The sequence below is a fragment of the Chenopodium quinoa genome, unplaced genomic scaffold, assembly GCF_001683475.1.
Source record: "Chenopodium quinoa cultivar QQ74 unplaced genomic scaffold, ASM168347v1, whole genome shotgun sequence".
NCBI classification, from domain to species: domain Eukaryota; kingdom Viridiplantae; phylum Streptophyta; class Magnoliopsida; order Caryophyllales; family Amaranthaceae; genus Chenopodium; species Chenopodium quinoa.
Genome location: NW_018743669.1, coordinates 723,608 through 735,255, shown reverse-complemented (window position 1 = coordinate 735,255; position 11,648 = coordinate 723,608). Strand labels below are relative to the sequence as shown.

The following is an 11,648-nucleotide window of genomic DNA, read 5'->3' as shown; positions in this document are numbered from 1 at the left end:
TTCTTTCTCGTCCATCAGTTTAAGCTCACAATTATTGTCTATGATTGTATGATGTATTGGCCAGTTAGAATGTGATCTGAATTGTCATTTTCCAGATTCAATCTGTCACAGAAAAAGGCTCATGAAGCCTATCATTGTTTGGTGCTCGACTAAAGTGGGCTTTCATCTTCTAAACAGTTTTGGTACGTCCTTTTCTCTGTCCTTTAGCTGTCTAAATGATGCCTTCATCATATTGTTTTGTATGTGAAGTCTATTCCCTCTTTCACATGTGTGATTTGTGAATATGGTGTGATGAAGTTTTTCATCTATGACATGGAGGACAATGAAACTAGTCCTTTGGCTTTTGTGTTCCTAGTTTAAGGAATTTTTTGTCTTGCAAATTGTGTCTAAATTATGTTTCTCTCATCAGTTTGTTGAGATAACTCGCACAGTAACTGCTAGTCTAAACTTCTGATTTTGTGCAAAATGTTGGTGAGCATGGTTTGAAATTACTTGTGAAATGAAGTCTTTTAACTTTTATTTGTACAAGTTGAGAAAAGAAGACTTGTATGAAGATAATGTGAGTTTTTTTACTATGCTTGAGTTGTATGCTCTGTGAATAGAACTGTTATCACGTATAGCACAGACCTGAGGTAGGCTTATGTGACTTCCCTCCCTCCTTAAGTTTGACAATGAAATCTGATATTGAAATTTTAGCTAGCCTTTTTTTTTTTTTTTTTTTTATCCTGGCCATTTTTTTTATTTTTTTTTTTTTTTTTTTACGTACTATATAACTATATTGCCCACCTACAGTAAGTGGGTTGCAATTTCTAAATTTGAAAGACAGCCTCCTTTAGGCCTCAACCATGTTAATCATTCTATATTTACTCTTGCACAATTCACATTTTTTGCTTTGACTCTATTTTTCTAATAATATATAAAATCAAATGTACTAATATTATGGGTTTGTCATTGTCTCATGTGTATTTTATATAATATTATAATATTAATTTTAAGTAACTAATACTTAGAAATATTTAGAGACTTCAATGATCAAAGTTGTACTTTAAGCAAATGTTAAAGTCAAAAGTGGAACCATTAAAAAAAACTGAGGGATTATTACTCTTAGCAAGCTAGTAAGAATGTAAGACATAAAAATTTCTTGGAAACAACCTTTATATTGGATATTTGTTGATTGAAGAGAAGAGTTAAATTTCGGTCTCATCATCGGATTGTAACAAATGCTTTTCTAGGTTATCATGTAAAGTGACAGCTGCTTGCGGAAGTGGTTCTACAACTGTTACATAAACACTGGTTAGAGGTTAGTCTGCATAAATTTGACTTTTACCATTTCTGCATCTAGGTGATAAATTCTGGATTGTTGTTTGAGGTAAGACAGACATTTGATTGCAGGTAAAAAGAATTATCAACTACTTTATATTCTTTGTTTAAGGGTGAGCAACTGACTTGTTAATAATGACTCATAAAGTTGGATTCTTGATAATTTTTTATTTTGCTGAAACCCACTCGTGTAATTAGCTTAAACTACATTATTAGTGAACAATAGTGGCAATTACATCATGGATGAATGCATGATCACGATAATAAAGAACCCTGTGTACGTAAAGCATAAAGCATTTTTCTTTGTCTCCCTTAACATAGTCAATATTTGAGCCCTAGAGTTGAGAGATGAGCCAATGACTGCTTTTGTTTTTGCTGTAAACAGGGTGTGCCGTACAGATTGCAAGAGATCGTATTTTTTTCCATGAATAATAAACTATGAAAAAGTAGTGAGTGACGTGGTAGTGGATTTGGATTTAGGGACTCCTAATACAGTAGGTGTTAGTAGAAAAGATTCCTTAGGAAATGGGAGATGTCAAATCTTATTATTTTGTCGGTGTATTCTGATCGTTTCATCCATAAAAAAACATAATATCTCTATTTTTATTTTATGCTATGAGTAGGTTGTTTAATCCATCCCGGGGGACGGATCACGGCTTTTATTCTCAAATCAGTCATATGTTAAGACAGTAAGACTGACTCTCTGTTACATAGATGTGATTTTAGTTTGGCTTCCTGTGAACTGATGCTACAGGTTAGATTTTATATGCTGGAGAGGTTTTGGGTAACCTTTTTTTTTTTTCACTTAGGTATGCTATCTTTGGTTTGGGTTTCTATGATTATTTGAATTAAATAGTTAAAAAGTGTGCAAAAGAAGAGGAAAAATGAAAAGTAATCAGCTGGAATCTCATTGAGTGCGCTGTGACAAAGCCAACCTCTCTCAAGTATCCAATGCCATGGTCCATTTCTTTCCTTTGAGCTCAATGTCTTTTCGCATTAATCTTGTGGATGTATATAGCTATTTAGTTTGAGGCTTACAGTTTGCTGAAGGTGAAGGGGCATTTGCACCGAGACACCGAGAATGGACGTGGATGCCGATATGGATATGATATAGACATGGGAAAATGGTAATTTGGAAAAATACTAATTATTTCTGAACGTAGTGGATACAGGACACATCACATTAGAGAGGTGCTTGTGCAATGTTCATGCATGACAATGCTTGTGCAGATATATTCAAATGAATTGTTGCTTGATGAAGTGTTGGAACTTGGAACATAACATATTAATAGCTGAATTGTCATTGAAGTTATACATGATGTTTCGTCAGTGTTCTCAGCATGCCATTAATTAGCATTACACATTTACACCTAGAACTTTAAGCTTTATCTTCGCAGAATTTATTAATGGAAACTTTTCAGTGTGGCTCAACATGGGATAGATATGCTCCTATTTTCTCAGATTAATTTGTTTCTTATTCACCTGAGTTTGGGAGATCCATTCGCTCTTTTTGACATTTCGGTGTTGCGTCATGCTAAGTGGGTAACCAATATTATTACTGATGAACAGATTTTTTTTTATTATTATTATTACTACTAGTATTTTTTTTATTGAAAAAAACTCAATGCTTGCTTAAAGAGTTTATCTGGGAAGAAAAATAAAAAATTATTGTGACTGAGATTTATGAACAGATTCCAAATCTGGGCTAATTCCCTGTGCTAGGATGTACCTTATTATTACAAGGGATACATTCTGCTTCAAAAATCATGACTTAGGCCCTTTCTCATACTTTACCCCTTTATTTTACTTTGGTTTATTTACTTCTGGCAAAGATTCTAAACTATTCCATTTAGAAGGCACTAATGTTAACATATGAATGGGTGGAACATAGCATCTGTCAAATGTATCAGCATCATAGATGCCCTAGCAAAATGGTTTAGCTCACTCTTCTCTAGTTCTTTAAAGGAAGTATAGCAAGTCGAGTTTGCTTGGTGCTGATCTTGTTTATCCATCTTATTGAAACAAGATTGTGTAAATAATGAGTAATCCATATAGACAATTGATATGAAACAAAATTGTATATGGGATTGTGGATTAACTGATTAATTATCTGGAAGATTTATCTGGAAAGATAACCAGTTGTTCTATAAAGCTCATGCAGTTAAACTTTTGGAATCTACCACTTCTGACTGAAATTTTTATGAAGAACACCTGACTTACTATCTAGCCCGATAAATATCACCTGCTTTTGTAACATGTCAAGCTGCAGACTAACTAAGCATATGCTTGTATATTAGAAAAATCTGAAGTCTCTGTTCTAAGCAACCAGTTTCCGTTTCCTTCCAGTATAATTATCACTAGCATCAGTTTGTTGTGCATTATGTTGCATGATTGATTCATTTGAGTTTTCTGCCAATTGATTTTTTCCGCTGCTAATTTGATTTTATTTTTGATCAATGATACTTTTTCTTACTACAAATTTAGCATATTTTTTGGAGTCTTTATTGAATATCCTTGTTGCAGTTTATAAAGAGCTAAATGCTGCTCATGGCATTATATCTGTAGTGGAATAGCCCTATGTGTCAGAAACAGAATTTTATTTGAGAGTGAGTACAAGGCAACAAATTTGCTCACCTTTGAAGACAAGATTAAGGTACCCGATGGTGGCTTTGGATGCAATAGCTTGGTTTGGTAGTTTTATGACTTTTCCCTGTTGGAACTTGCCTTCTTTTTGTAATAAATATTGTTTCCTGCAGTTTTGAACGCAGAGGACATATATGTGGATAAGTTAAAATGAAGTACAGTGTCAGTGGTCAGCACAATCTTACTCTCTAAAAGAAAAAAACAAGAGTAACTTCTATGCATGTTGTTATGAATGCCTGCTGATCAAGTTATCTATGCGGTGTCATAATAGGCTCATGGGCCGGTCATTCTCATAGCCATTGATCATATTTCCGTTGCTGTGGAACATTGTTGTTTTGGAGTAGAATAGTTGGTAAAGCATTTGACTGATTGTAGCTTTTGGGTTGAAATTTGTTATGACATTCTTTAGGGAATACAGGAGTGGCTTCACTTTTCTGTGGACTCACATCAAAATAAAAAGGCTTCACCACACAAAGCATCTCTCCTTCTCATTGAAGGTCTGTCCTCTAATCATCTTTATTTTGTTACCTTTACTAAAAGATGCCTGTGAAATGATCTTTTATGCAATTGATGCGTTTCACTTTGTTTAATATGATGTCATGAAAGTCCCTCATTTGTTGATTATATGGAATACTGCATCTGCTAATCATGATATTTTCTTTTTCTTTTTTCTGCTGCTTTGTAACTGAACCTTTTTCGATTTTGAATATAGTTGAAAGAGTCATTAGGATCAAATTTGTCTGCTTTGGGATATCTGACTAAGCAAAAATGTACCACTGGGTTCTTTCCTTCTTATTCATTGTGGTCTAATCTGACAGTGTCAATATAGAGTGTAATGGAAGATTTTGGTTGTACAATTTAGGTTTTTGACTGATCGTTTAAGCCCATAGTTAGCAGGCAGAGCAGTAAAGTTCTTTATGTATTGGATTTACTTTACTGCCATGCTAAATTTTCTTTACCTTCTGATGTGAGTTTTATCTGACCCTTAAAGAATCAAATAAGGAGTAAGAAATACTCTAAGAATAGAGAAGCTAGGAAAAGATAATTCCAGAAGTTCAAATATGCTGATATTTACACATGTGGCTGACAGTTATTTCTAAAATTCAACATTGTGAGAATAAAGTGGCCAAGGTGCTTTTGAGTGCAAGGATGCTTCTTTTGAAAAGGAATGGTAAGTTTTGTCACTTAGTTGCGCCTGTTAATTCGATTGATTTAGTGTTGGGAGCTGAATAATCTACCATGACTCCATGAGACTATGAGAGTGACCAAAAGTTCTCAGACCCTGAATGTCGTTCACTTGCCATAGTGGTCAGTTTAATAATATTAGATATTCCAAACTGACACGTAATAAACAAAGAAGCAGAAGGTGATATGAAAACTAGTTAAATTAAAAAAAAAAAAATGAAAGGAGAGAATTAGGGGGGAAATTTTGTGATAGTCGATTACTGCTCATGACTCAAAGATAGAATCACACGGGTCAAGTGGGAATTCTAGCATGAGAAATCAGCAAATCTTACTGTTGTAAGTGGAAATGTGTGGGTGAAGGTTTATTCTTAACATTTTTATTTTTATATTTATTTTTCTTTTTGCCTTTTACTTTTTATTAATGTTTGGAGAAGATAAAGTTACTAATTTGAAAGGTTCTGCTGATAAGTTCAGGGCCACTGGAACCAGAAGAATCTGTTGCAATTCATCTCAACTGATTCGTTATTGTAAGATGACCCATAAAAAGCAACAAATCAAATCATAAGTCAAATTCTTGTGTATAAGGCATAAAATGTGCGTGTACAGAAGAGTGCATAATTGATCCAACCCCCTTCAGTCTATAACAAGAATTATTGCTTCAAACAAAGCCAATAATGCTTGGTATTAGTGGAATCTCTAGCTAGTCAAGTTGGCAAATTGTTGTGAAAAATGAAATCTTCCTGAGGAAGGTAATGCTTTAGTTAACATTTGAGGTCCCTATTGAACTTCGCTGTTCTAAACTTAGTTTATTTGACAAAAAACTCGTATTGAGAGGAGATAACCAGGTTAAAGACTTAGGCCTTGCTAAGTAAATGGCTTTTCGACCATCCCCTTTGATTGGCTTTTCGCTAAGTGAACCAGCCAGCAGTCGGTTGACTGCAAACGGTCCATATTCTTGAGGCTTAAGAATTTGGCAAAATTAGAGATTTAGAGTGCCTATGAAGTTTTAGAAAACAATGATAGTAACTGATTAAGAAAAAGGCAGAGTAACCTTTTTCCATATAATGAAAATCTGTTATTAGCTTTTGCTTCCTTGAACTATGTCAGAATCTAAGCCTCAGATTTAAAGAACTGGACCACACTTAAAGAAAGATTAATTAAGTGGGTACTATACATTATACTATCACTAATCATGATGTGATTCCATAATCTAAGAAAAAAAGACAGCAGTCGCGTGCTAATACAATAGTCTTAGAGGAAGTATAGTACATGACATTGGTCTAAAGAATTAGGTGAAAAATATAAAACATTATATGCAATGTTTATCTAAGTGAATCTTAAATGTCTTTCGCATATGCTTTTCGAAGGTTAATTATAGTTAAAATCTATGCCTTTACCATTGAAAGTAACCCACTAATCCCTTCTCTCTTCTTTCAGAAAGGGATCTCCTGGGAAAAGATCTTGGTTGAAAGATTTGGAAAAGATTTAGGAAGGGTGGGGGCTGGGAAGGAAATGAAGCATATTGTGCTTTATATAGTGGAATGTGGACTCGGCTATGAACTTAATTCTAGGTCAAATTACCCAGTCAAGTAGTCCATTTTGGGGTGATGAATAGCTTGGCTCAAAAATAGTAAATGATTCTAAAGGGCTGAGAAAGGAAAGCATGAACTAGAATGAAGACAATGTGTTATGGAATAGTACCAAAAAAGTGCTCTCTGACTCGGCCAATTTTGAGAAAGCCTATCTAATGAACTTTAAGGTTAGCCAACTTTGGAATTAAGCTTGTAATTGCAGATAGTAAACACTAGCATATTCAAGGTTTATACGACGACATACCCTAAGCTAATTGATCATTTAGTCATGGGAAGTTGTTTTGAGTTTTACTTGAACATTTGAGGATTGAGAAATTTTTGGGATTGTTTTAGGTCCTGTTCTTAGGTATGATATATGGATTATGAATTTGTGCGTGTCGTTTGAAGGTTACATCTTACTGAAGAGGGTAAGAAGCTTGAAGATGCTTTCATTGTCCTATTGACAATCTAAGAAAAAACTTTTCTGGTTTGTAGTTTCTTCAGCATTTTAGACAGCAAATGAAAATTACACACACAGTTCATGTCAGAAACCAAAAAATAATTGACCTGTCGTCAAATGTTGCTTCAATTATTATGATACATGAATTATATGTTTCCTATCAATAATATACAGTTCTCTAAGAACATACTCATGATTGGATATTCTTATCATATTCAAGGCCGTACTTTGCTCCTTTCTTCATCAAATCTTGTACTTGTTTACCTAAAAACAAAGCATATGCTGATCTCTGATGAGTATCTTCCTTAAGTTTCTTAATAGTTGCCACTATCTGTTGATGCTGTGCTTAGCTAGACTGGGATTTGGACAAAGAAATGTTCTACTTAACTAACTAGTTAGGTAACTAACAAAGTAACGAGAGACAAGTGTCCAAAGTACCCTTACTGAGTAAACCGCAGTGAGGGTACTATCGACTTTTTTCCTCCAAGGCCAGTAACCGGAGTGTCGGATAAATCGGGATTATTTTCTGCTAAGAGAAAAAAGAAAATGTTCTAACAATCAGAATATCATAATAAAGTTAATAATTAATTGAAACTATACAAGGGAAAATTCCATTTGGAATAAAAATCATTAGAATTAGCTCTACAAAATCCAACATTTTCCATATTCTAAGCCAAATTATAATCTTTTGCGTCTCTTTCACTTATAATTTGAATATCATGGACTAATAATATTCACATAGACAATACCATGCAGAGAGACAAAAACACAGCTATCTTCTAGAAAACATAAAAATTAAGAAACCCCAAAAACAAAGATGCAAACAGTACAAACTACTAAGATTAAGACAACATCCTTGTTAATAACACTAATTAAACTCCCATGTCATCCATGAGGATAGTGCTGTGTTGGTTGAATCTGGAAACCCATGCTTTGAGCTCCTACATAATTTTCTAGATAATCACCCCTCTGCAAATTCTGCCCTTGCACTTTTAACCCATATGAGCCAACACCATAGGGTGCCATGTACAAGTTACCCTGCATCGAATCGAAAGCAATGGCTGTTCCGTTGTTTGATTGATCCCACTGGAAATGTGTTTTAGGCATCGTGATCGAATTCGCCTGCTGTTGGGTTTGCACTGTTATTGTGGACTGCTCTGGTGAATTAGACCTCTTGCTGTTATTATCTGGTGAAAGAGCTTCATTTTCTAGATTAACAGTTGTTATATCATGAATACTAGCTCTTCTCTTGTCTTTCCCTCCTGATAACTGCCTTATGAAGTATTTTTGTGCATGGCTAGCTACTTGGGTTGGAGTCCTTGTTACCACAAAATTCCTTGAAATGTTTCTCCAATCTCCTTTCCCATATTTCTTCAACCCCATTAAGAACAACCTATTAAAAAATATCACATAATTTTAGAATTCATATCAAATTATTGTAGACCAACAAAAGATCAAAAAGTCAAAACAAACAATAACCCTTTATTATCAAGGATAGTGCAAAATTTCAAACTAACCAAATACCTTTCTCTTTTGAATATTTAATCAAAAAGCTCGGATATTTACACCGAGAAATTAAAGTTAAACCCCCTACTAATCAAAGAATTATTCAACATAAACCCAAATTACCTAGTACTTAACAAAAATTAGCACATTGAAGTCAATAGAAACTTACTTATGCTCTTCTTCAGTCCATGGAACCCCCTTCTTCCTCTCTTGATCCGGGGGCCGAGCGCCGGGCGGCCCCCGCTTGCCACCAGGGCTATAAGTATGCTTGTAAGCATCATAACCATTGTGATTAACCCATTCTAAGGTGAAAGCTGAGGCAGCATCAATATCATAACCAGGAATTGGGACTAAACCAGCTTCAATATTACTAACATCATCTTCTAATTCCTTGTATTGTTTGATCACATCACCAACTGTTTTACCAGGAAGCATAGCTGCCACTTTTTGCCAACGATCTGGAGTGTCTTTATCATAAACTGCAAGAGCATTCTCAAATATCTTGTTTTCTGCTTGTGTCCAACTTGTGCTCCTACTTTCATCAATCAACCAGCTTGCAGATGATAGGTATGATGATAAAACTTCCATCTCCCACTTCATCAAATTAGCACAAAAATTGGACTTACCCCACTTTTAATTTACTCTATTTTTTATGAAATTTTTGTTGGGGTGTTTTTTTGACAAAAAATTTATTTCTTGGGGGTTGTCAAAGAGACAGTTTTGACTTCATTTCTTGAGTAAAAATGAGGTGGAGAGACAGAGAAAGAAAGAGAAAAATGTAGAGGTTGAGATTTTACAATGCCAATTTTAGAGAATTAAAGAAAGAGAGAGCAGGAGCATTAGAAAGGAATCAGAATACTCCCACCTCTTTTCTTTTTTTCTGTTTTTTTTTTTTTTTTTTACTCTTGCATAATATGCCTACCCCCTCTTGAGGAATCTAGAAAAAGACCCACCTATGCCAATATCAGAGAAAATCTATCAAAAATATCCCAAACATGGGAAATTTTTATTTTTATATTTTTATTAAATCAAAATAAAAATCTTGGGTAGAAACAGAATTTGAGGGTGTTTGAACTAATTAGTCAACTAATCATCCCAGAAAAAAACTAATCATGAGAATGATTTTTTTTTTTTCTTTCTGAATTGCAAGACAGAAGCTTGAGCTAATAATAATAGTAGAAGGTGGAAATCTAACAAGTGATAGTTTCACTTCAAGCTGCTAAAACCCAGATCAGGAAAGTTCAGAAAAACAGAGGAGTTAATTTTGTGAAGAAAATAGAAGGTTTCAAAAAAAGGGGGTTTCAGAAGAGCTGAAAATGGAAAGACCCAAGTGAGGAAACAGAGTGATTGTGGAAGCAGAGGAATTTGTAGGAGTGAGAAAATTCAGAAAAATCAACACAAAAATTAGAAAAAAAGGAGGAGAAAGAGAAAGATCTGTTCTTTCTTCTTTTTTCTTTTTCCTTTTTTTCCCTTCTTTTTTTCTTTTTAATTTTTTCTTGAGGTTTGAGCAGCAAAGTAAAGAGAAGGCACAGAGGAGGGAAAGTAATAAAGGGCCAAAAACGTAAAAAAGCAAAGGTAGCGAGGTTCAAGGAATGAATCTAAATTTTAGCACATCTATGCACAAAGAAAGAGGAGGGAAAAAATGAAAAAAAAAAAAAGGGAAAATAAAATAGAAATAAAAGAAAGGGGAGATCTTTCAGAGACAAGGCAGAGCAGAGACAGAGCTGGAGAGAGAAAACTGAGCAAAGGGTATTGAAGGTGGTGGGTTGTGATTGGGTAATATGGTGTTTGTGGATACTGCAACTAAAATTGAAAAAGTTCATGCTTTTTTTTTATTAATTTCTTTAAATAAATGCTTAATTTTGTTTACCATGGTTTTATTATGTCCCCTCTATATGTATTTTTTCCTTTTTTTTAATACCGAGTAATATTATTCACACACTCTACCCTTGTAAAGAAATATTACCTCCGATTTTTATTATTTGCAACTTTGAAATATTTTGTATCTCACAAATAATACCACACAGTTGCAAATAATAAAAATCGGAGGTAGTTTAACCATTGTTATGAAATGAAAGTTGTTATGCTCTCTTCATCTTAATTTTTCTACTCTTTTATCGTAGCATCAAATATTCAAATACGGTGGAGAAAAGAGGAGGAAGAGGAACTACTCATGTGAAATCGTGAAATACTTTCAAATGGCTTTATGTATACTTGTAGTACTCCATAGTAAATATGTCTCAAAAGGTGGGGCAAAAGTTGATAAAGATAGTGAAAAATAGAGGGTAATGATATATGAATGATAAGCATTTAATAAAAATTCTAGATTGATAAATGATACGGGTATAAATTAGTAATGTATTACAAAATCACGCATTAGTTGATGTACTTGAAGTGATTTCATCTTATTGTTTTCATTTTATGCTGATAAGGTGTATAAATTTATAATTGATCTTTTGAAATCTAAATTAATTCTCCTTATTGCAACCTGTAAACTTTTGGAAACTTTTGTAAAATTATACTCTATTTATATCTTCAAAATATAAAGTTTTACAAATAAATACTTGAAATAAAATATCAAGAGTTCTAATCTATGGCATACATTTAGTATTTTTTTTTTTTTTCGTTGAACCATTGTATAAACTTTCATGAAATATCTATTTTCATGTCGACATTAATTTTTTGGGATAAGAAAATACTACTCAATGTTTAATTAGGCATTAAAATAAGGAGAAAAAAGCTTAAGTTGACACCTCATAATGGATGATGGCTACTCCACCTTCCTACCTTGGCTACCACCAGTCAATTACAGACTCGTTTTGCCAAGCTATCATTAGGGTGTCTAAGTGTCAACTCAATTTTCATTTACCTTAATTTAATCAAATTTTTTAAATTTGTAGAAAAGACTTGCTTCTTTTCATAACTCCCAACTTTTTGTACTGTCACCAACTTAATTAGCTTTA

General features: G+C 33.7%; 1 protein-coding gene across 1 annotated transcript; it reads right to left on the bottom strand.

Moving 5' to 3' along the window:
• Positions 1 to 7,778: 7,778 nt before the first annotated feature.
• LOC110683417 (transcription factor DIVARICATA-like) lies at positions 7,779 to 10,686 on the bottom strand. Its single transcript, XM_021859786.1, has 2 exons — positions 8,855 to 10,686; positions 7,779 to 8,572 (listed from the first exon to the last, which is right to left on the bottom strand). The coding sequence occupies exons 1-2, from the start codon at positions 9,283 to 9,285 to the stop codon at positions 8,065 to 8,067; spliced, it is 939 nt and encodes a 312-aa protein (XP_021715478.1). The 5' UTR covers positions 9,286 to 10,686; the 3' UTR covers positions 7,779 to 8,064.
• Between the last annotated feature and the right edge of the window lie 962 nt (positions 10,687 to 11,648).